The sequence below is a fragment of the Antechinus flavipes genome, chromosome 2, assembly GCF_016432865.1.
Source record: "Antechinus flavipes isolate AdamAnt ecotype Samford, QLD, Australia chromosome 2, AdamAnt_v2, whole genome shotgun sequence".
Lineage (NCBI taxonomy): Eukaryota > Metazoa > Chordata > Mammalia > Dasyuromorphia > Dasyuridae > Antechinus > Antechinus flavipes.
The window spans coordinates 335,197,372-335,223,309 of NC_067399.1; the positions used below are offsets into that span (position 1 = coordinate 335,197,372).

At 34.7% G+C, this 25,938-nt stretch overlaps 1 protein-coding gene across 2 annotated transcripts in view; it reads right to left on the reverse strand.

The window, feature by feature from the left end:
- Nucleotides 1-25,938, reverse strand: part of ESR2 (estrogen receptor 2) — a 53,793-nt gene that overhangs the window by 17,240 nt on the left and 10,615 nt on the right. The window contains exons 3-5 of one of the 2 annotated variants that reach the window (XM_051977805.1): nt 22,671-22,787; nt 11,536-11,835; nt 440-578 (exon numbers count right to left, since the gene is read on the reverse strand). In XM_051977805.1, the coding sequence (XP_051833765.1) occupies nt 440-578; nt 11,536-11,835; nt 22,671-22,787 (556 nt within the window). The remainder of the gene's footprint in view (nt 1-439; nt 579-11,535; nt 11,836-22,670; nt 22,788-25,938) is intronic. The other variant, XM_051977806.1, reaches the window with a different exon arrangement.

The window sequence follows — 25,938 nt, forward strand, 5'->3', positions numbered from 1 at the left end:
CCCCCAATCTCAATGAGTTTGTGGTAATTAAGCAGGTGATAGAAAGAATACACATTAACCTATATGAGATGTATAGATTAAAAACAATTTTTAGTATAGAAAAAAAGTTTGAATGGAATTAATATATTGCACAAAATAAAACTTACTTTTATGTTTAATACTCAATTGGTCAAACTTTGGAAAATTTGGCTACTCTATTATCATGTAATCTAATAACATTATTTTGGAAAAAAAAAAAGATTCAGTTGATTTTTGGAAACTTGTGACAATGTTCTCTAACTCTAGTGTTTTTGACCCAGTGAAGCAGCTTATGACATTAGCATCATCTAATTGCACTTTCAGGTGTGAAATTTTAATTGCAGGACTAGTAGCTAGGTTCCTATTCACTAAGTGCTATAGACAGATCTAAGGCAGAAGAAACAATTTATATTTTTCTCACCTGTCCAGAACAAGGTCTGGTGCAAAGATGAGTTTGCCAGGATGATCAATTGATCGCCACATCAGCCCCACCATTAACACTTCCATCCAGCAACTCTCTAAAAGCCTCACTTGGTCATACAGGCTGAGCTCCACAAATCCTGGCAGAAATGAAAGGATAAATGTCAAGCATGTCCACACACAGTAAGAGCTAAGAAAACACTTCACAGGTGATACAGAAAAGCGATCGATGTTTATGAAATGAAGAACAAAATCCTGGCTAAAGAAGGACAACGTGAGTCAAACACACATCAGCAACTCACGTTTTCCTGTGCTTGGCGTCTGAAATTGATTTTGTTTAGAATTATAATGGACTCCCACCTGGATTCTTGCTTCTTGAACTTCTGCTAAGGGAAACTGAGGGAGAACAGGAGCAAAAAACTGCAATTCATCTGTATTAACTTTACCTTTGTTAGCTTTGAACTGCTGAGAATTTCAAATCCGTAATTTTAGTGAATACCCACCATAAGCAGAATACTCTAGGAGGTGCTGTGAGGGTAGAGGAGAATAAGCATTTGTATAATCCAAGCACTATGCTACTTTACAAATTTATCTTATTCCTAGAGATATAACTAAGAATATTTTTACTGAGGTTAAGAGAAGTAGTGGTAGGAGTAGAGAGAGGAGGAACAGATAAAGTCTTAACCTTGGTCAAAAATTAGCAAATGGCAACGATAGGATTTGAATCTGAGTTTTCAAACTCAAAAGGAAAGACCAAGAAAAGAAGGAAGAGTCGAGGTGGAACTTGTTCTGATCAGCCCCAGAAAACAGGAGTAAGAGCACAGGTAGAAATTATATACAGAAAACTTGATTTAGTTTTGAAAAGATAAAACAAAAATAAAAACTTCCTAATAATTCAAGTTCTTCTGAAGAGGAAAGAGCTGTTTCTAGATGCAGTGAGCTCTGTGTCCCAGTATCTTCAGGTGACTCAGTGACTTCATTGAAGTATTATTATTCAAGTACGGATGATCTCTGAGTTCTTTTCCCAATTCAAAGACTCTCAATCTTCAAACCATGATGAAAACTTTAATGGAGAACTCAAAAGAGGATTTGGGGAGTTTGGGAAGAGTTGGAAAGGCATTGCAGTTCAAGAAATGGTGCATGTGGAAGAGAGAATAGTGCATGATAAACTAGAGGGTGGGATTAGCCACAAGAAAGGTCCATGCATGCTGAGGATTAATAAAAAAAAAAATTGCAGCCAAGATATGATCTGATTTCTACTAGAGCATAAATTCCATCATGGGCCCATCAATTGTACCTACATCTCACCAACATAATCTCCTGGAAAGGAGGTTTAAAGGGAGATAAATGAATGAAACTTTCAGAGTAGCTAGAACATACATTGCATATTAAGTTTGTAAATCCCTTACATATGATACATACATAAAGAACTTAATGTTTTTAATGCCTCAAATCATGTCTTGTGTCAGCCAAATTACCATTTTGTAGTAATCCTCTGATACATAAGGATTGGTGGGTACTTTGGCTCACTATGCAACAGTTTTTAGAGATATTGCATCAAGAAAGAGACTAGTATTTTTGAGATATGGCTAATATAGGAAATGTCTCTTCCAAATTAATCTTGATTATATTTATTACAAGAGATTGGTTTTTCTTTTTCTCCTCAATGGGAAGTGAGGGAGGGTGGAAGAGAAGGTAAGAAAAGGAGTTTTTATTCATTGAAAAAAAATTAATATTTCGAAAAGAAGCCTTATTACTGCATAGCTATGGTGTAGTTGCTGAGACTACTGTCTCCTGTCTGCTGTCTGCTGAGATTGACCAGCTGGCCAGTCTGCCTTTTTAAAAAGAGATTTCCTTTATAAACCTGGTATATAGTACCTGAAGGTTCCACCACTAATAAAGTTCTTTTTAAACTAGATTTTGTTATTGTTGTTCTTGTTACTCTGTCATTTTAGGTTGTGTTCATTTTTAAGTTGTGTTTGACTCTTTATGACCCTATTTGGGATTTTGTTGGCTTCTCTAGCTCATTTTACAACTGAGAAAAGTGAGGTAAACAGAGTTAAGTGACTTGTACAGGGTCATACTACTAGTGTCTTAAGGTAGATCTGAACTCATGAAGATAGTCTTCCTGATTCCAAGCCCATTATTCTATCTAGTGGGCCACCCAGCTGTCCATCATTTTTCAAAAAGTGGAAGTGATGAAGCAGTCTTATTCCAAACCTGATTCTGAACAAAAACCATAAATTGTTTTCTGAAGCAGAAGTGATAGGAACCTTGAGATGAAATGATCTATCCATATAGCAGATTTCAAAAAGTTTTGGGGAAAGAATAGATCAGATCCCATTGTATAAAATGCTACAATGTAAGTCAGACTAGGAAGAATAGAGTGGTCTTTTAACAAAATTCCGATGACACAAATAACAAGGATTCTGATTAAAAAAAGAAGGTAATGGTAACAATGACGACAATAGCTAGCATTTATATGGCACTTTATAGAAAAGAGCTCTGTATATCTGATCCTCAGGATATACATGAATGTAGAAGAAATTCAATCAACTTACTTAGATTTTAAAAAGATGCCACAAATGGAATTAGTAACACTGAGGATAAATATAAAAGAGACATACTATGCGATTAAGAATGGGGTTAGAATACTTAGAACTCAGAAATAATTAAGGTTGGTTATAAATACTAAGAACAAGAGAAAAGGTTTTATTTTTTAAGCCCATAATAGTGGCAAGAAGATAAAAAGGGAAAAGAAAAGAAAGGGAATAAACACTTAATATAGCACTTACTACATATGGGCAGCTAGGAGGCAGAGTGCATGGTATGCCAGACCTATAGTCAGGAGGACTCATCTTTATGAGTTCAGAATCTCACGTTAGACACTTACTAGTTCTGTGATCTTGGGGAAATTATTTAAACCTTCTTTGCCTCAGTTGCCCCTTTTGTAAAATGAGCTGCATAAGGAAATGGCAAACTGCTCCAATATCTTTGCCGAGAAAATCCCAAATGGGGTCACAAAGAATCAGAAATGACTGAATAACACAAAAAGCATTTAAGTACTTACTACGTATAAGACTTTGCAAAATGTTTAGTAAACAAAAAAGGTAAAAGAACAAGTCCTATCTTCAGAAAGCTCACATTCTATTGGGAGAAAACAACATATAAGTAACTTGGTACTTATATATACCAAGTGGAAAATAATCTCAATAGAGAACATCCTCGTAGCTGCTAGTAGTTAGCCAAGCCAGGAAAAGCTTCCTGTGTAAGGCATGACTCAAAGAGAGTCATGAAAACTAAAAAGTAGAAGGAGGCTTAAAGATAGAAAGAAGATGGATATGAAGAATGATGAGTATCTACTCCTGCAGTCTTACTGCATCACAGAGGTGTGGAAGAGAGTAAAATATAAGAAGATTTGAAAGGTAGGAAGAGGCCAGGTTATGAATCTTAAATGAAAAACTGAGAAATTTATAATTGATTCCAGAGACAATAGAAATTCAGGGGACTTTAGTGAATAGAGGATGACATGGGCACATTTATGTTTTAGGAAAATCACTTTAACAGCTAAGATCAATATAAATTGTAGTGAGGACACACTTGAGAAAGGGACTCCAAATAGGCATCTAGTGCAATAGCCAAGACAAGATGAGTAAGCCTAGGAGAATGGTTGTGTGGGTGCAGAATAAAGGATTTATAAAATTCATGAAAGTTTAAAAAAAAAAAGATTTAGCAGCAGATTGAGAATAAGGAATTGAGGATGATGTCAAGGTCATAAACCTGCATGGATGGGAAGATGATTGCATCCTCAATAGCAATAGAGAAGATCAGAAGAGGAAAGGATATTAGGGGAAATGATGAGCTTTGTTTTGGATATGTTGAGTTTGAGTTGCTACAAGATATATTGTATATGGGTGTGTGTATGTGTATATATCTATATCTATATCTATATCTATATATATCTATATATATATATACATATATATATATATATATATATATATGAATGAATGGTGTCCTTTGTTTTTTGTTTTGTTGTGAAGCAATTGGGGTTAAGTGACTTGCCCAGGGTTACACAGCTAAGAAGTGTTAAGTGTCTGAGGTCAGATTTGAATTCGGGTCCTCCTGCCATCAGGACTAATACTCTATCCACTGCACCACCTGGCTGCCCCAGCATCCTTTGTTCTTGAAGAGAACCAAAATGACATCACTATATTAGAGTGGAGTTACAGTTGTGTTTGACTGTGACTGATCAGACGAATAAGAGTTCAGAAGGCTCACAAATAGTCCCTATGGAAAACTTTGTTGAGAAAGGATTAAGGAGACTTTTTAAAGCTTTTTGTTTTTTTTAATAAATAAGCAATTCCCTCCTTCCTACTTCCTATACCCCACCCCACCCCCGCCATTTAAGAAAGAATTTTTAAAAATTGTAATAAGTATGCATATTAAAGCAAAACATATTCTTACATTAGCCATGTCCCAAAATGGACTGTCTAATTAGTCATAATCAATGCATCACCTTTCTGTCAAAAAGAAAGCATTATTAGGCCTCTGGAATTGTGGTGGATGTGGAAGAACATCAGAGTTCTTAAGTTTTTTAAAGTTGCTCATTTTTAAAATGTTATTTTATAATTTGTTCTCTGTTCTGCTCACTCATTCTACATCAGTTCATACAAGTTTTTTTTTCTGAAATTGCCTTTTATTTCATTTCTTATAGCACAATAATATTTTATTATACTCATAAGAAAATTCCAACAAATAGTCCCTATGAATATTTGGGATGCTTTGTGCATCTTGTGTTTCTTTGAGCTAATGCAATTCTGCTTTACTCATAGAACATAACCACCTTCCCTGATGAGGGCACACTATTCTGGGCAGTCCTGTGACAGTGTTTCTCATGTAATATAATCATTTCTGAAGTTCTGCTAAGTGTTCTTTTTCTGATTACTTTGTGAGCACTTGCCATGTGCAAGCTCTCCATAAAATAATCTTTTTGGCAAGTATACATTTGGTATGTGAATGTTTCATATATATACATATACATATATACATACACACACACACACACACACACACACACACACACACACACACACACATATATATATGGATCTATCAGGGATATGAGTCCAGGCAACAGTAAAAAAGGAGACATTGATGAATAAGGTTAATAAAGGGAGCAATTGCTAGAAAAGGTAGGAAAGAATGAGGGGATTAGCCTTGGCAAGGAGAAAGGTCACCTTTTTATCTGAGATCAGAATGAAGGAAAAGATAGCATAAAAAGATGTTTAGGTGATGTGAAGGGGAGGGGAAAAGAGGGAGCGCTCTATAAACAATTATCCCTAAGAAGTGAATTCAGGGTTTGGAACTCTGCCTAAAGGTGCTATCAAACTGTGCATATCCTTTGATCCAGCAGTGTTTCTACTAAGTCTGTATCCCAAAGAGATCATAAAAAAGGAAAAAGGACCCACATGTGCAAAAATGTTTGTGGCAGCGCCTTTTGTAGTGGCAAGAAACTGAGAACTGACTGGATACCCATCAGTTGGGAAATGGCTCTGGGGCCTCAAAGTGAATGATAGGGTCTCACACCTCCTAGGTAGACCAAGAAATGTAGAAAGTTCCTGGGGCAGGACTGACTATGGAGGACTACAAGAAGATAGGGAACCCAGGAAAAGGAAGAGATTGAAAATGAATGAGAAAAAACATATGAATATAGAACCGAAGGACAGTTTCTGCAATCTACTTGTAATGATATTTTTGTCAAATCACTCAACCTCTTATCCTCATCTGCAAAATAGGAATGAATACCTGCCCAAACAACCTCATAGAATTATTACAATCTAGTGAGTTGACTCCTATGAAAGTGCTTCAAAAGCCAAAAAGTCCCTACAAGTATACATTACTATTATTAATAGTCAAAATACACACTCAGAGGAAGAAACAATTTTGACAAAAGGTTGATTTTATACCAGTAAAATACAAGTCATCTATTTTATTCCCATCACCTTTCTTTCCCTCCAACTTAAGAGCAATAAGAAAAAAAAAAAGCCTTTTATTAAGGTTTCCTCTGTGACTGCATTGACTACAGGAACTGATCAGAACCCAGAGATAACAGTCCAACAATAGAAGAAACAGGTAAAAGCCTATTCCATCAATTTGGATTCAAGGAAAAACATGCAAGAATGATTCAAAAATGAATAAGTAGTTTCAAATGGATAAAAATCACAGTTTAAAGAAAAAATCCCCAGAGCGAGCCTGGGGAAACCTTGGCATTTTTTTTTATACTTCTGACAAATACTATTTTTCCTATGCAGGAGGTAGAAAACATAAAGAAACCATTTCTTTTCACCTCTAATTAAAGTAGCTGGATGAGTATTTGCAAGAGAACATAAGTTCCTTTCTATTACAGAAAAGCATTTTCAGAAATTGAAATATGTTTAGTTGCTGCTCCTTACACTGTTAAAAATTAAAGACTCTTCTACAAGAACTGTTTTATTCTGCTTTTAAATGAAATATCTTCATCCTACTGCCCAAAACTTAACATTTTACTTATATTTTCTTCTGGATTTGCCTTTAGGTGCTGATCATTCTCTTTTTTTTTCTTTTTGCTTAAGCAAGAATATAGAAAATTTAAATTTAACTATACTCCAATGAATTTGTAACTTCATTAAAGGGTACTTACTCATTGGCACAGATCACAATCCATTTTTGCTTCCTCATTATGTACAATTTGGGGCTGTGTGTTTCTATTAATTCTCCATGAAGGGTCTACCCAAAGTAATGCTTAGAAGGCTTACTTCTTCTAGGTGTAGGGCTTCCTAACTTTTATATTTCTATTGATACTACCAACCTTCCATCACATATGTTTTCAACCTTGTAGCCATCTCACATTCCCATTTCTTTGCCCTTAGTAATCAATCAGTTGCAAAATCATGTTGATTTTATAATTACAATATGTCCTATATCCACTAGATTGCCTCCCAAGTTCAGGTACTCATCCCCTATTCTCTTGACTATGGAATTAGCTCTCCAGTTAGTCCCCCTACTTCCAGTTATCTTTCCCTCCAATCTACCCACAAAGTTTTTAAAGTGATATTCCAAAGCAGACTTGACCATATATCTCTCCTGCTCTAGTGACTCCCTTTTACCTCCTGGCCAGTCAATCAGTCAGTTAACTAGTATTTATTAAGTACTTAATATGTAACAGATATCATGCTAAGTATAACTTCTGTTAAACATTTAATGATCCAGAAGATAAAATAGGGCTCACACGTGCAAAAATGTTTGTAAGAACTCTTTTTGTGGTGACAGAATGGATGCTCATCAATTGGAGAATGGTTGAATAAGTTATAGTATATGAATATAATGAAATATTATTATTCTATCAGAAATGATGAGCAGGCTCATTTTAAAAAAGCCTAGAAAAACTTAAATGAACTGATGCTGAGTGAAGTGAGCAGAGAAAACAGTACACAATAAAAGCAAGATTATGAGATGATCAACTATAATAAACTTAGCTCTTCTCGGCAATACAGTGATCTAAGACAATTCCAATAGAATTGTGATGTAAAGTGCCATCCGCATCTAGAGAGAGAGCTATGGAGACTGAATGTGGATCAAAGCATAATATTGTCACTTTTTGTTTGTTTGCTTTTTTTCTTTCTTGTGTTTTTCCCTTTTGTTCTAATCTTTCTTTCACAAACTGACAAATGGGAAATATGCTTAAAATGATTGTACACGTATAACTTTTATCAGGTTGCTTGTTATCTTGGAAAGAGGTGAGATAAAAAGAAGGATGGGAAAACAATTTGCAACTCAAAACGTCACGAAAATGAATGTTGAAAACTAACTTTAAATGTTACTGGAAAATAAAATGCTATTTAAAAAAACATGTAATGCTCTTCACAATTTGGTTCCAGGCCATATTTCTAGGCTCATTGCACATTATTCTCCTTTACACATAGAACATTTTAGCTGGACTGAACTACTTACCATTTTCTCCATAAACTATCTTCTCTATCCCATTTTAAAGTTTTTGTATAGCATATCTTCCATGCCAGAATGCATTCCCTCCTTGTGTTTAAAATCCCTAATTTCCTCAAAAGCTTAGCTGAAGAGGATTACTTATGTCAATTCTTCAGTTCCCTCTGCCAAATTGCAGTTCTTTCCCCTTACTCAAGTTAGTTTTTTTTACCTTGTATATAATTTGTACTTACTAATTTATATACATGTTGTTTCTCCCAAAAGAATATAAGCTCCTTGAGCCCTTAAGTACTGTCAGTGCCTAGCATAGTGCATGTCACAGAATGGGCATTTAATAAATGCTTCTTGGCTGATTATCAGAACAGCACTGAGATCATCCATTTTTTATCCCTTCCTCTTATTAAACAACCTACTCACCTTCTTTTCCTGTCAGACCTATCCTTAACAATGTTCTTTAAACTACTTCTTAAATACAAGACACAGTTGGTAATGGGCTGTAACCACTATGGATTTTTCCATTATCTTTTTGGTCACTCACCATTATAATTCTTCTGAAATTACATGATTCACAGCCACATAGATTCCCTAGAAAGAACTGTTGAAAGACATACTGGTGCCTCATTTTGTTCCAATACTGAACCCAAACTACCAGGGTCCTGAGTTCCCAGAACAACTGGCAGGGTCTGACCTCAAAGTGAAGGATGAGCAATGCAGAGGAGAGTGAGCTTCTACTCGTGCTTTGGATAACATCTCAGGAGACAGTGATTGCTTACTATGAAGTGTCCCCGCTGCTTCTGGGAGATTAAAGTGTCTTTGGCCATTCAGAAAAAAAAAACTGGATATGAGTAGGCTCAGTGTTCAAGAATGAGTCTTAAAGATAATGAAGGTAAATTATTTTAGGGGCACAGTTTTGTTTATTCCTGGACCTTTCAACCTGATAATTAAACCCTCCTCAAATTTCTAATATTGAATTTATTTTGAATTCAATTTATCTTCAAAGCAGCCATGAGAAAAGTTTTTTTCCCAAGACTCCTCCCAATGGTGTGCACCAAAGAATCACAACCAAGTCCATTAGGTAGAATACCATTTAACTTCTTAAATGCCAAATGAAAAAACAAAACTCATTCAGAAGCAGATCCTAATATTCCATGGACATAAGAGATTAAATTTGGGAGGATTGAAAGCTATGATTTTCTCATCATTAAAAAAAAAAAAAAAAAGACAAATACTGAAGAACTAGGTGTGCTCCTCTCTTGCTAAGACTAGATGCCTTTATATTGCCATTGGCTATCACTATCCTATTGCCTCAGAGGGATGTCACTGAAAGAAGGCCCCTTCGAAATTTAAGGCAATCATAATTATGTAGGAATAGAGAAAGAATTGTTTAATTTTGAATGGCTTTTTGGAACTAATGATGTAGCTGAACAAGCAGTCTTCAGTCCTCTAATTACATAGTGACACAGGCAGGCGGTTGAAGTGTAGTACCGGGGATCTCATCAGTGAGAGAATGCAAGGGAAGACACTCTATGACTTTCTTTATGCTGAGAAACCTCTAAGTTTTGTTTGCCTTCTTATTTTGGGTACTTGAGAGGTCAAACAGAATCCTACCTCATGGGCTTGCTTGTGATTATTTGGTATACACCATTGGAAGAGGCATGTGATACAATGCTCAATTCTCCCCTGGCACCAGAGACCTTTCTGGGATGGAGGATAAGGTCACATGTGCCCATGGAATCCCAGTTAATTTGCTGAGGACATTCAGGAGTGCTCCATCAGTTCAAAATGTTCATCTCACTCTCAGTCTACAAACAGAGAGGTAGCAGTTGAACATAGTAGAGCAGGTGGAAGAGAGAAAAATGTAGCAGTAAGGAGGGAACAGCAGACACAAATGAAGGAAACTGAGACTATAAATGATCTGTCAATCATCACATAGCCAGTACCGGGCAGATACGGAATTCAAGTCCAAATGAACCCTTTTCAAGTACCTTTGAGATGACTCTCCCAGTGGCTCATTTATAGTATACAAAGCATTTTCCTCAAGACTATTATCCTATGTATAAGCTAATGAAATGTTTCCTATTTTACAAAGGAGGAAATAGACTCAAAGATAATAAATGGTTTGATCACAGAGCTGGTTCCAGAACTGGAATCTAGTCCTTCCGATTTTAAGTCCAATGCTACCATATTTTTGTCTCAAAATACCAAACATAGACCCAAACCATATAAATGGAATCTTCCCTTTACCTTGATATTTCCAGACTATAGTTAGATTTATCTGTTCCTATTATCTTGAATATATTACATTATACATTAACATAAATATAAAATAAATCATAAATTTATAACATCAATATTTAATATAACAAATATAATAACACAAATAATAATTATAATTATGTATAAACATCTATTAATATAAATAATAGCCACAGGACTCTCTGAACTATTCAAATGGTACATATGGTATGCTTTGTTATTATTTCTAAATTAGCCTGTTATGTTTTGATTTTTTAAGTTTATCCAAATATATTTGCTCACTCAAAAAAAATTTCCACAAAATATTTTTAAAATATTTCAGATAATAAAACTTTGTTGTTATTGTTTATTCAAACAATTAAAGATTATATAAAAAATAGTAAAGGCAATTTTTTGTACTGTCTTTGTTAAAGGGAATTCTCTATATGCCCTTTCATTGATGTAGAAAATTCCCCCCAAAGAGATTCCTTTTACTAATGTTGGGCACCTGATCTGCAATTTACAACCTATGAGAGTCCCCGGGAGCATTGCTAGGTTAAATGACTTGCCTAAAGTCACATAGTCTATAAGTACTAAAGGTGTCATTTGAACCACTTCTCCTAATTCTGAGTCTGGCTCATTATGCAGTGTCTCTGCTGCTGGCATGTCATCTTCCTAGAGGCACAAATGGCATTCCACCACCTAAGACTGAACAATAATATGTCTGTGACATATTTATACTCCTCCACAATATCATGCTTGTCATTTCCATTATCTACTTCTGAATAAAATAAATATATTCATGTTTGATTCAGGGAGACAGCAACTGACTTTGAGAGTCCTCAAACCAATGACAAAATAAGCTCACAAATCTCCTACCAGGAATTTTCTTGGCCCATCCAATCATGTGAACCAGCTCCTTGTCTGCAAGCTTGGTCAATGACATCATCATGGAGGCTTCAGTAAATGGTTTATTGGGGCGACTCACAAATACATTGGGTGGCTCTGCTTCCAAGAGAGATAGCACAAACTGCTCAGGGCTCAAGGCATTCATCAGCAGCTCTTTCACTCGGGTTACATTTTCACTGTTTTTCTTTGCTTTGCTAAGACAATTCATTTGTTCATCTGAATTCCTCTGCCTTCGGATAACTCGATACCCACAACGTTCTCTCCGGGAACCTATAGATGGGGGAAAGGAAAAAAAGTAAGAAAATGTTTTCTCTCTATTTCTTTTGCTAACTCTTCGCATTTCCTGTGCAAAGGAGATAAATTATAAGCAGAAATTAATATCCTTCCTTTGTGTGTGTTATATATTAATAATACATTATATATAAAACTAAATATAATAAATACATGATATATGTAATACATGATATATTATTACATAACACTAGGCATGGACTCAATTCTATTGGAGATTTTTTCCCTTAAAGTATTTCCTTCATTTAAATAAGGTTAGAATCTAGAACAGACATAATTTCTCTACTTGGTTTCTCACTTGTCTGAATCTAAATTCTGTTTTGCCATTGCATATTTTTAAAAGAAATGTTAACCTAAAACTGGCCCAGAATTAGAATCTAATCTTTCAAGCATAAAAAAATAAGCAAACAAGAGTGAATAAATTAATCAACAAAGAAATCAGAAAATGTTTCCTACTTCCACTAAGTACAAAGTAAATACTTCAGAACAAAAGAAACCCTCCTCTCAGGAGCACTTTGAAGCAAATTTAGGTCACTTTTGGCAAAATTTAAAGTCTCAACTACAAATCTTTCTGGTAGTGACCTTACAGAATTCTGGTAGAGACCTCACAGCTGACCAGTTATATCCCCATTGAAAAATGTATCAATGTAAGCATAGTTAAGAAAAGAATTGCAAATTTTTGATCATTCAGTTCACCTTTATAGAATATATATGGGGGACAAATGAATTCTCCCTATTAGAAATAAATGTGATTCAATTCAGCAAATATTTATAGAATATCTAATATGACACTGATTGCAAGAAATACAAATAAGATTAAGATACATGATCTGCTTTCAAAGGTTTTAAAATCTAGTGTGAAAGAAAAGGTTGGAAAAAATAAAATATTTTTTACAGTCAGTCAACAAGCAATAAAGCAGCATGTGCTTATTTAATATGATGTCTAATTTAATATGATGTGTAATTTATATATTGTAAATCTATATTTAATATAACATAATTTTAATTAAATTTAATAAGTCTGCTCTGTGCTGGAAATACAAAGGAGAAATACAAGCTCCCCCCTCAAAAAAAAAAAAATCTCTAATCTCAAGGAGCTCAATTTAAAGGAAGAGATTACATGCAAACAACTATGTACAAATAGAGGGAAAATATTAGCAATAAGGAATTGACAAAGTCCATAACAAAAATGATGAATAAAAGAATTGAAACTCCTTTCTGAGACAGAAGGGGAAAATGACCAAACTTTTTAATAGACAGAAAACTTTTACTAAGATGAAAGTCACTCTTGCATCAGAAAATCATTGACTTTTTAAAGCAAAGACCAATAAAACTAAAAGAATTTTTAAAATGAGAAAAAAGAGGTATTGTCTAGTTAAAATTTCAATCTGACCTAAGATCAAGTTATTAAAAAGTGGGAATTAGATATCAACCTGAACAATTTCCTACAGAAGTTTAACCTATATAAATCAATTATTGCAATGAATTATAATTATTATTAAATTATCTTAGTTTGATTCCATTTCTGAGTGGAAAGATATATCAACCAAAGGCCACACCAATTTAAAATGAAAATTCCTTTGTAAAATCTTAAAAAAAAGGATGGTGGAACATGATATTGTAAATATTATCACCTTATATAGAAAACAGAAGGAAAATCAAGCTTAAAGAAAGCTTAGTTGAGTTGTATGTAATATATTTATGGTGTCTTATACAAGCCTTTTTTTAAAATTCCTTATGTAGGAAAATATTCATATTTGTTGGTATTTATCAACTTCCTAATTTTTCAATTAAAAAAAAGAAAACTTAGTAAGAGAATGAGTTAAGCAGAGTTATTCCAAGGGCTTTAAAAAGTGGGATCATTCTGAAAAGATTTTTAGCCCAAATTATTTTCAATAGCCAGTAGCAGAGCCACATTTTCTAGACACTAGCATCACAATTCTGGACATACTTCTTGAGGAAGTAGAAATGACATTAAGAAAAAAAAAAAAAAGGTAAGAGCTGCAAACATATTCAGAGATCTATATTGGCAGCAATATAGCATTAAAGAAGGCAAAATGTATAAAGCTGCAAGTTGTAATCTTTGAGGAACAAGACCACACAGAGGTTAACAGAGAGGTGGATGGTAGTTACAAATAGGTTGCAACATGTGGTTTTTTTTTTTTTTAATATAATACTTTGGTTCTCTCTGGGAGCTGGTTTCTTGGGGGGCTTCTGGAGGCAGCCTTAGTTTCCATTGCAAGTAATAATCACTCCAAATTCAGCCATCTGATAAAAATTCAGATCTTTTATTGTTTCCTCCAAAATAGCCCGGTTAGTTTTCCTGGTGGCCTATCTCTCTGCTTGGTTCCAAGAGCTCTTGCCGCTAATCTTTTGCTTCTGCCAGATTTGGCTTCTTTTGTTCCAAATGTCTCCAAATCCAAAGGTTTGTCCTTCAGCCTCCAGCCAGCACAAAAGTGGAAAGATGGAATGAATCTCTTTTGCCTCCGGAAAGGGCTTCTGGCTCTCAATCTTCCAGAGTGCTCCTTCTGAGTCTTGTCTTCTTGCCTGGGGCTGGGAAGCTTTCTGGAGAGCCTTTCAGACCAGCCTTGGTTTCAGTGGGGGAAGTGCAGTAGGCCAGCCACCATGGGGGTATGAGATGGAATGAATGAATCTGATTGCACCTCTGAGAGTGGGCTTCTTCTGAATTGACTGACTGGTTCACTGAAACTTTTTTATGCTCGGTGTAAAAGGTTGACTCCTCCTCCGAGGGAGTGAGATTATAGGATCTGAGAGTGGGATTATGGGTTTCTGATTTATGAATCTCATACTGAATACTGACATGTGAGTCTCCCAAAAGTGTGAACTCTAATGAGTACTTAAATATATTAGTGAGCTAGAGGATTTGCTAAGTACCATGCTAAATTAGGCAACTGACTTTTTATCACTTTGTAAAGATTCCAACAGCAACACATGACAACCAAGGAATTACATTGAAGAAGCAAATTAAAGAATGTCAAAGAAAAAATGTACACTAATAAAAGAATTTTATGTGGCTCTTTATGTGGTGGCAAAGAATTGGAAATTGAGGGGATGATGCCCATCAATTGGGGAATAGTTGAACAAGTTGTGATTGTGATGGAATACTAATGTGCTAATAGAATACTAATGATGAACAAGATACTTTCAAAAAATCTAGAAAGATTTAAATGCACTGATACAAAGTGAAGTGAGCAGAACCAGGAAAACAGTGTATGCAGTAACAGAATATTGAATGATCAACTGTGAATAACTTAGCTATTCTCAGCAATACAAAGATCCATGACAATAGACTTTTGTTTAGTTTATTTCCTACAATAACAATTTCTACTGGTTCTTCACAACACCACAATGTTGGAAAATGAAGGTACTGATTTTCAAATCCCCTTTTGATTCAAACATCTGTTAAATGTCTATTATATATACAAAGCACTGAAGAGAAAAGCAGAGACATCCAGGGCCTTCAAAGACAACATTTCAGGGAGTTAGGAATAATAATAGACACTTACTTTGTGACCCTACAGAAGTCACTTAACTTCTGTTAGTTTCCTCATTTGTAAAATAAATGTCATAATAGCATCTCCCTTCCAGAGTTGTGAGAATAAAATGAGATAATAATTATAAAGTGCTTAGCACAGAGCATAGCCCATAGTAAGCACTATGCTAATTATATAATGCTAATTATAATGATGATTATTACTATTATAATTGAAGTGCTTTACAAACTTTAAGGTACTATAAGTGCTACTTAAAGAAAAAATAATTATTATTAAGTAAATAAAAGGTAATTTTAGGAGGAAAAGAGCATTCAAACTGAATGAAGAGGGGATAAGGCCTAAGCAGAAGGGGGGCACTTGACATGATTCTTGAAAGCAACTAGAAATCCCAAGAATCAGGTTTGAGGATACAGTGAATTCTGGGTATATAATTCTATGTTTAGGAAGACAATAAAAATAATAATAGAGGGAAATTAATAAAAATAACAATTAATACATGTATTGTACTTTAAGGTTTTCAAAGAGCTTTATTAATATTTTATCCTCAAAACAGCTCTAGGAGTTAGGGGTTATTTTATTACCATTTAGAAATGAAAGAAACTGAGGCAGACAGAAATGAAGTGCTTTGCAGAGGATCACACTGCTAGTAAGTGTCTGAGATTGGATTAGAGTTTAGATATTGATTCCAGTTCACACTGGAATGACAATAGCTCAGAGAAGAATTAGTAGATAAATTTTATTGGAAAATAGAGTATATGAAAGAGAGAAGTGTGAAATAAGGCTGAAAAAACAATTTGGGCTCAGTTTCAATTGATCAAGGATGGACAGAAGCAGCTACACCCAAAGAAAGAACACTGGGAAATGAATGTAAACTGCTTGCATTTTTGTTTTTCTTCCCGGGTTATTTTTACTTTCTGAATCCAATTCTCCCTGTGCAACAAGAGAACTGTTCGGTTTTGCACACATCTATTGTATCTAGGATATACTGTAACCTATATAACATGTATAGGATTGCTTACCATCTAGGGGAGAAGGTGGAGGGAGGGAGGGGAAAAATCGAAACAGAAGTGAGTGCAAGGGATAATGTTGTAAAAAATTACCCTGGCATGGGTTCTGTCAATAAAAAGTAATTAAAAAAAAAAAAAACAGTTTGGAGCCAGCTTGCAAAGAGCTTTAAGTACCTGATTGAATTTTTGTATTTTATCCTAAAGATATAGAGTAGGAAAGATGTGAGAGGGAGAGAAGAGGGAAATAATATATAATCAGATTGGAGTTTTAGGATTGTAATACTTCAGACAATCTTATTTTGGCAGCTGTGTGGAGGATGCAAAGGAGCAGGAGGGGAGACGAAGCCAGAAAACCATTAGTAGGCTAAATTGGTTTTGAAGGGAAAGAGAAAAATAGTCTAGAAACTTCAGGGGATGGATAGCAAACCCTAGGGAAGATTTTTTTCTTTTTCTTCTTCTTTTTTTTTTTTTTTTAATGATAAAGGAGATCTGAGAATGTTTATAGACAGAGAAAAAAAATCATTAGAAAACAAAAAAATTTGAAGATGCAAGAGGGAGGAAGGCTGATTACTATTAACAAGGCCATGAAGTAGACTGGAAAATATATGATCAAAGGCACATGTGCAAGGGTTAGCCTTGGCAGGGAGAAGAGATCTTTGTTCAGGGACGAGGGCAAGAAGATAAGAGATTCTAAAGCTGAAAAAAAAAGAAGACTAGGGTGGGGGGATCATATTGGATGATCTGTAGTTTGGGAGTCAGAAGACTTGGGTGTAATCCTACTTCTCATGCTATAAACATAGGTCAAATCATTTAATATCCCTAAGGCTAAGTTTCCTAATCTGTAAAAGAGAAAGCAATATTTACTGTTCTTATTTTAGGAGGTCTTTGAGTTACAAAATGAGATTTAAAAAAAAAATGTTCAATTGTATTTTATTTTCCAAAAACACATATAGTTTTCAACATTCATTTTTGTAAGACTTTGTGTTGTAAATTTTTCTTCTTCTCTTCCTATCTCCCTCCTCCCCCAGACAGCAAGTAATCTGACATGGGTTAAATATGTACAATTCTTTTAAACATGTTTCCAAATTTGTCATGTGGTACAAGAAAAATCAAACCAAAAGACAAAAAAAAAAACCCTATGAGAAAGAAAAATAAAAAGTGAAACTACTATTCTTGAATCCATTTTCAATCCATAGTTCTCTCCAAAATGAGATAATTTATATAAAGGACTGCAAATAGTGAAGGTGTAATTTATATGTCAGTTTCTATGATTGTTGATGATTAGAGTTATGACAGGCATTAGAGATCAATTTTTAGAACTCCAACTCTGTGAATAATATATATATACACACACACACACACACACACACACACACACACACATATATATATATATATATATAACATTTTTCTATTATGCTAGAGATTAAAAGATCATCTTCTATAGGATAATTATGCCAACAAAGAAAATTCATCAAAATAAGAAAAGAATCTAGTTAGAGAATGATTGGGAGGAACACAGAAGATAAATTGCCTTTTATGTATTCCTTGCACTTGTCTGTCAAATTATAGTATCCCATTTTATTTAAGGACCACAGTTTATTTTTTTAAATTAAAGCTTTTTATTTTCAAAACATATGCATAGATAATTTCCAACATTCACCCTTGCAAAACCTTGTGTTCTAAATTTTTCCCTTCCTTGCCCCCACCACTTCCTCAGATAGCAAGTAATACAATATACATTAAATATGTGCAATTCTTCTATACATATGTCCATAAATTTCATGCTGCATAAGAAAAATCAGATCAAAGAGGAAAAAAAGAGAAAGAAAACAAAACACAAGAAAACAACAACAAACAGTTGAAAATATTATGTTGTGACCCACATTCAGTTCATATAGTCCTCTCTCTGGTTGCAGGTGGCTCTCTCCATCACAAGACCATTGGAACTAGCCTGAATCACCTACTTGTTGAAAACAGCCATGTCCAAGATTATACAAGGATCAATTCTGATGCTGTTGCTGTGTATAATGGTCTCCTGGTTCTTAGCATCAGTTCCTATTAAGTCTCTTAAAGCCTCTCTAAAATCATCCTGCTGGTCATTTCTTACAGAACAATAATATTCCATAACATTCATATGCCACAATTCACTCAACCATTCTCCAATTGATGGGCATCCATTCATTTTCCAGTTTCTAGCCGCTACAAAAAGGGCTGCCACAAACAGTTTTGCACAAATGGGTCCCGTTCCCTCCTTTAAGATCTCTTTGCGATACAGATGCAGTAGAAACAAAACTGGACCAAAGCGTATGCACAGTTTGATAGGCCTTTGGGCACAGCTCCAAATTGCTCCTGGAATGGTTGAATTAGTTCACAACTTCACCAACAAGGTAGGACTACAGTTTATTTACCTATCTCCCCTTTTGTTAGGCATTTAAGTTGCTGCTAATTTCCCTAGCAGCAAAAATAACTGGTGTAAACCATCATGCCTAGCTCAGGCTTTGCTTTTTGTAATACTCTCATTGTATATTTTGAACAATACTATCACTGTCTTAATTGCTAAATGAAACAACCTCTTCTCACTTCATATTCCTTTTGGTCTTTTCACTTTCTTTTGTTGTTGTTCAGTCATTTCAGTCCTGTTCAATTCTTTGTGACCCCATTTGGGGTATTCTTGGCAAAGGGAGTGATTTGCCATTTCCTTCTCCAACTTGTTTTACAGGAGAGAAAACTGAGGCAAACAGGATAAGTGACTTACGCAGAATCACACAACAGTATGTGTATGAGGCTGAATTTGAGTTCAGGAAGATAAGTCTTTCTTACATGAACTGATGCTAAGTAAAGTGAACCAAAGCAAGGAACATGGTACACAATAACAAGATCATGTGATGATCAACTGTGATGGACTTGGCTCTTTTCAACAATAAGGTGATTTGGACCAATTCTAATAGACTTGTGATGGAAAGAACCACTTACATCCCCATAAGAACTATGGGGATTGAATGTGGATCCCAACATAGTATTTTCACATTTATTGTTGTTTGCTTGCTTGCTAGTTTGTTTTTTCTCTCATTTTTAATTGGATTTTTCTTGGGCAGAATGATAAATATGGAAATATTTTTAGAAGAACTGTACATGTTCAATCTATATCAGACTGCTTGCTAGAGAGTGAGGAGAGGAAAAAAAATTGGAATATAAGATTTTGCAAAGGTGAATGTTGAAAACTACCTTTGCATGTATTGGGAAAAATAAAATACTATTTTTAAAAAAAGGAAGTCTTTTTGACTCCAGGCCCAGCCCTCTATCCATTACCCTACGTAGTTCTCCTTATTCCCTTTTTATCCTGGTGACATTCTTCTACGAATTTAGATTCTCTCTTCTAAACTTTCATTTCCCATAACATCTCCACCTGAAAATCAGAAAGTATGTCTACCATCAAATTGATTATTTTTTCCTCTTAAGGTACCACCATCATTGCAGTCACCTAGGTGCATAAGCTTGGAATGATTATTTAATCTTGCCTCTAACTTAATGCACATATCCATGCAAACTCCAGGTCTTGTCAATTCTACCTCCACAATGTTACTCCTATTCTTCTCCTCTTCCATGACATAGTTCCTATCCTAGATCAGGCCCTCATCATCACTTAATTGTGAGCTCCTTGAGAGCAGAAACTATTATTTGCTTCTTTTTTTAATCCCCAGCATTTAGCATGGTGTAGGTATTTAATAAATGCTTAATGACTAAATGAAACATCAGACCATTCTAATACCCTGCTTTTCTCATCTTCCTTACTTCAGTCAAAATAGCCTTATCACATTAAAAATCTGACAATGTCATTCTCCCTCTTGAAAACACCCCACTGAAACAAGGATAAGATACAAACTCTTTAGTCATCATTTAAAGCCTTCCATTATTTTACTCTGACTTATTTTTCTAGAATGGATTTAGAATCAAGAAGACTTGGATTCAATTTCTGCCTTCAGCACATATATGGGACCATAGGCAACTCACTTAATATTTACCATCGCCTCATGTCTGGATTATTCGTCCATGATGCTGATGTAGCCTGCTAGTTAATGCTTCCTGCCTTAAGTCTGTCCCCATTCCAATCCATTCTCCACTCAGCTATTAAATTAATAAATTTAAGTGCAAGTCTGACCATGTCACCTTCTATTTAATCAACTTCAATGGCTCCATATTGTCCCCAAGATCAAACAGAAAATCTACTGCTTGATTTATAAAGTCCTCCACAATTTAGTACCCTCCCATCTTACATAATCCCTAAGTACTCTGGGAGCCAAATACACTAGAGTTGACTCCATCTCTAAACTCTGAGCATTTTCCCTGCCTAGAATTCTCTCCCTTCTTATCTTTACGTCCCAGCTTCCCTGGTTTCCTTCAATTCCCAAGTGAAATCTTACCTTCTTCAAGAAGTTTTTCTCTAATGTTTAGGCCTGGGGGCTTCCTTCAGCAATTATTATCTCCAATTTATCCTGTCTATATCTTATTTGAGCAGCTAAGTGGTTTGGTGATATAGTTTAGGCCTAGAGTCAGAAAGATTCATTTTTCTGAGTTCAAATCTAACCTCAGACACTTATCTAGCTATACCATCCTTAGCAAATCATTTATTCCTTTTTGCCTCAGTTTCCTCATCTATAAAATGAACTAGAGAAGGAACTGGCAAACCACTCCAGTATCCCTGCCAAGAAAATCCCAAATGGGGTCACAAGGTGTCAATCAGACACAACTAAAAACTTTTTGTTTTGAACATTTCCAACATTCACCCTAATTTGTTTGAACATATTTATTTACATGCTACTTTTTTGAGTAGACTGAGATTCTTGAGAACAAGACCTGTTTTTTGCTTTTCTTTGTAACCTCATTGTTAAATACAGTGCCTGGCATAGAGTAGGTACTTATAAAATGCTAGATGACTGATTAAGTCTCAGTTCCCTCATTTGTAAAATTGGGGTAATAATGCTTGTACTACCAATACCAGAGGGTTGATGAAAGGTTCAAATGAGAATAAACATGAAGCGTTTTAAAATGTTAAAGTCCTATATAAAATTATAATAATATTAACTGTGCTCCAGTCAAAAGGGACCCCTAGCTAGTCCCAGAATGAAATATTTTATCTCCTGCCTCTACACATTTAGAAAAATTATTCGCCATGCCTGGAATATGCCTCTCTATCTCTGAAAATCTTTGCCACTTTCAGGTATGACCCATTCTGTGAAGTTCCCTAATTCTATTAATTTTGTGTAGCTTTTCTTCCTTAAATTACCTCATCTGATATACATTTGTATTCATGTCAATCTTTTCTCTATCCTCAGTTGCTAACAGATTGTAAGCTCCCACAGAGCAGGAATATTTGATTTTGCCTTTGTATTCTCAGCATATAGTCTAGTGCTTTACAATTAATAAATGCTTCACTGAATGGGCATGACTAAGTAGGCCTCAGACACTTACTAGCTGTGTGAGTGTGGACAAGTAACTTATCTTCTGCTTGTCTCAATCCACTGAAGAGGGAAATGTCAAATTACTCTAGTATCTTTGCCAAGAAAATTCCATTTATGATCTATGAGGTCATGAAGAGTTAGACTTGACTGAACAACAATATGCTGAAGGGATATGGGGGCATGTAAGATGGAAAGAAAAGGAAAACCATTCTCAAGGAGAAATTCTAAGTCCTTGGTTAATTGTGATGAAAGGAGGTACTCTTTGTCTTGACAGAGTTACATCAAAACATTTTGAATAGCTTCACAGAAATCATCCATAGTCCTTTCTGTCTCTGGAATCTCAAGCTTGGCCAAAATCCTGTCATATCATAGAATGGCTACTTAAAACCCCTCTGGATTCATGACAATCAATGTAGTCTAGCTTTCTGTCCTTGTCCATTTGCACTGAACTTGCTATTTGATAAACTTTTGGTTTCACTATAAGTTGAATTCAGTTAGCTATATCATAAAAACATTTTTAATGATATAGTTGTATAATTATACATTTGTGTCTAATATGTAATTATATGTTCATATATAATTATATTAGACAATATAATTATACGTTCATGATGAATATATAATTATATTAGGTAATATGGTTATATAATCATATAATAGACAATTATATTAGATAATACAATTATATATTCATACAACATACAATTATGTTGAACAGTATAATTATAATTCATATGTTATCATATGTATATTACACATAATATAAAATAATATAGATAATAAAAAGACCTTGGGTGAATAGAATAAAATAAATATAGAAGTAAGCTCACCACATTTCATCATTCCAACTTCATAACATTTCCGAAGTCTACAGGCTTGGCAACTTTTGCGTCGATTCTTATCAATTGTGCATTGATTTGTAGCTGGACAGATATAATCATTATGTCCTAATTTTTGAAAAAAGGCAAAAAGAAGGAAGTTTAAGTTTACAATATTTTACTTATGCACCTTCTGGTGGATAATACTGGTAACACAGTATAGCTGAAATGCTTCACTCTCTTTCTACCAGGTAAAAAGATCAAAAGCTTACTGATATGAAGAAAAAACCATGAAATATCATTGATTTAAAAGAAAAACATGTAGACAAAGACATTTAGAATATCCCAGTGTTTTTGGCTATAAGTAAATTGACTTAAATTACTCCATTTCCTGTCTTAGCATTCTTACTATATTCTGAAAAATGGATACAATTAGAAATCGTTCTTGAAACTATTCATACATGGAACTAAACTGAGCCAAGCAGATAGAGTTGTATATTTACATACTTATCTATCTTTCCCTCCTTTCTTCCTTACTTTTTTAGTATAAACATGCATGTGTGAGTGAGAGAATGAGTGTGCAAGAGTATGTGAGAGTACAAGAGAAAGTTCCCACAGCAGTCAGATAAGGAGTAAACAAAAAAGGCCAAATAATTTTTGCAATTTTAATGAAAATTAAGACAAGAAACTGGAGGTCTCAAAAGGAAAATCTGATGTGTTTTGTCAATAAACTGTTCCAAATTCTGAAGCTATCTTCCCAAAACAACATCATAAATGATAATTAGGTTTCCAGGACAACCCCTAGAAATCTTGAAAACCCCACATGTTCAGTAAGTGGAATATTAATGGGATTATTTCAACTACATATAACTACTTTTTATAGCATTGTTTCTATGAGTCAGTGAATCAATAAATATGTATTCAGTGTCTACAACATTCCAGGCACATGCTAAGTGCTAGGGATGCAAAAAGGTCAAGACAGTTTCCCTACTCTCAAAGAACTTTGATGGAAGAAACAACATGCAAAAAACTATGTACAAACAAATCATATACACGAAATAATCAACAGGGAAGATATTAGAATTAATGGGGGTGGGAAAAGAGTTCCTGTAGAAAGTAGGATTTTAACTGGGACTTGAAAGAAGTCAGGAGAGGAAGACAAGGAGGGAGAACATTCCAGGCACTGAGTATTGCTATTAAAAATATCCTTCACATCTTGTAAGAAAAGTTGCAAAGAGCCCAGGATCACTGGATCACATAGTGGGTAGTGAATAAGATTTAAGAAGACTGGAAGTTGGAGAGAAGCCAGGCCATGAAGGGATTTGAATGCCAGAGGACTTTATATTCCATCCTGGAGATGGTAGGGAGCAGCCAGAGCTTGCTGAATGGAGGGTGACATGGTCAGACCTGCTCTTTTGGAATATCGCTTTGACAGCTGGGTGGAGGATGGACTGGAATAGGGAGAGCTTTGTGGCAGTAAAATCAACTGGATGGCTATCGCCATATTATAGTCTAGGGTGCTGAGGACCTGCCCCAGGAGTGTGTCCGTGTCAGAGCAGAGAAGTCCTATGTGAGAGATGGTACAAAGATTAAATCCACAATCCTCTGTATTTGGGGGATGAGAGAGCGGGCTATAAGCCTGAATACCTGAAACGCTGTCAGTGCCCTCAAAACTAATGGAAAATTAGGCAGAAGAGTTTCGGGGAAGGCAAGCGTATTCAGTTTTAGACAGGATAACTTATTCAGTTTGAGATGTCCAATAGATAGTTAAAGATGTAGTTCAGGGGCAGATAATGAGGTTCCCTTCTTCCCTAGTAGAGGATGAACGCCTCTTGAAGGCTGGGGATGTTTTTAACCACCCCCTTTTTTTTTTGTATCCTCAGTGCTTAAGGCTCAGTGATTGGCACATAGTAGGCACTTAATAAATTTTTGTCTCCTTAATTTCTCTAAATAAAAGAAGGCACAAGTCTAGGTCGGTAACTCCCTTGGTCACCATTTCCTTAGTTGTGCTCCCCACCATATAAAAAGAGTCTCAAAGGGAAAATTTTGACTTTATCAATTTATTTTTCCTTTAAATATTAAATATTATTCCTTTGAAATATTTCCTGTGCCAAGTTTTGACGCAGAGAAACAGAGTTTGTATTATAGTTTCTACAATAGAGATCATTTACTTTACTTCTGGAATCAAAACCAAATATTTCAGTATCAAAATTTTGTCATATGAAAGAACTCTTCTGTAATTGATAGATTACCAAAATTATATTAAGAAAGTTTTTACAATAGAAATGCACATTTTGAGGGAAAATGTTCTTTTAAAAAATAATGTGAATATATTGGACTAACTGCTGTCTAGGGGAGGGGGTTGGAAGAAGGGAGGAAGAAAAAATTTGGAGTACAAGTTTTTGCAAGGGTGAATGTTGAAAATTTTCTTTGCATATACTTTGAAAATAAAAAGCCATTATTTTAAAAAAAGAAAAAGAAAAGAGAGAAGGAAAAGGAGAAAAAAGGAAGGGAAAAAGAGAGAGAAGGGAAGATAGCAAAAACTGGATAACTAGGTTTTGGAAGGGAAGAAGAATAATATATATAATCATATAATGAGAAATTATGAAATAAATATTGTATAAATAAATTATATAATTTTCATTAAAATGAATATATCCTAAAAAATAATGTAAAGATTTTTGTTAACTAAAAATTTAATTCCTTTCTTTTTTCTGCCAAGTATTTCTTATAATAACTTGTACACTTCCTGATTATAGTTTTCTGAGTCACCTTTCTCTGGCTTTATAGGAAACTAGAGAGAAAAGGGAAAAAAGAAAAGAAATGAATGCACCTCCCTTTTCATTCTACTTCTGTCTTTCCCAGATAAGGAATCTAGGCTCAAATAGTCATTTGCTAATCTTTGAATTAAAATATTAGCTTGAAGCAGAAACCTCTTTGGTTGTCTGGACACTATCATTTGGTTCCAATTCAGTCAGTGTAGGGACCTGAGCTAGTAGAGATGAGCTGTTAATAGTTTTGACCACTATAGTAGCTAGGGTAGTATAAAAGAAGAGAGGGAATTTTATTTTTATATGTTACTGGTGTTTTTTTACATGACTCTCATTTCCCAAAGATTTCCTAAACATACTCAAGAGAATTCTTCTTGTAACAAATAAGAAGAATTAAGCAAAATAAAATACCTATCTGGAAACACATGCCTTGTTCCATATGTCTGGTCTACCATCTTTCTGCCAAGAGGCATGCTTCATCATCAGTAGAGTGGGATTTTACAAAGAAC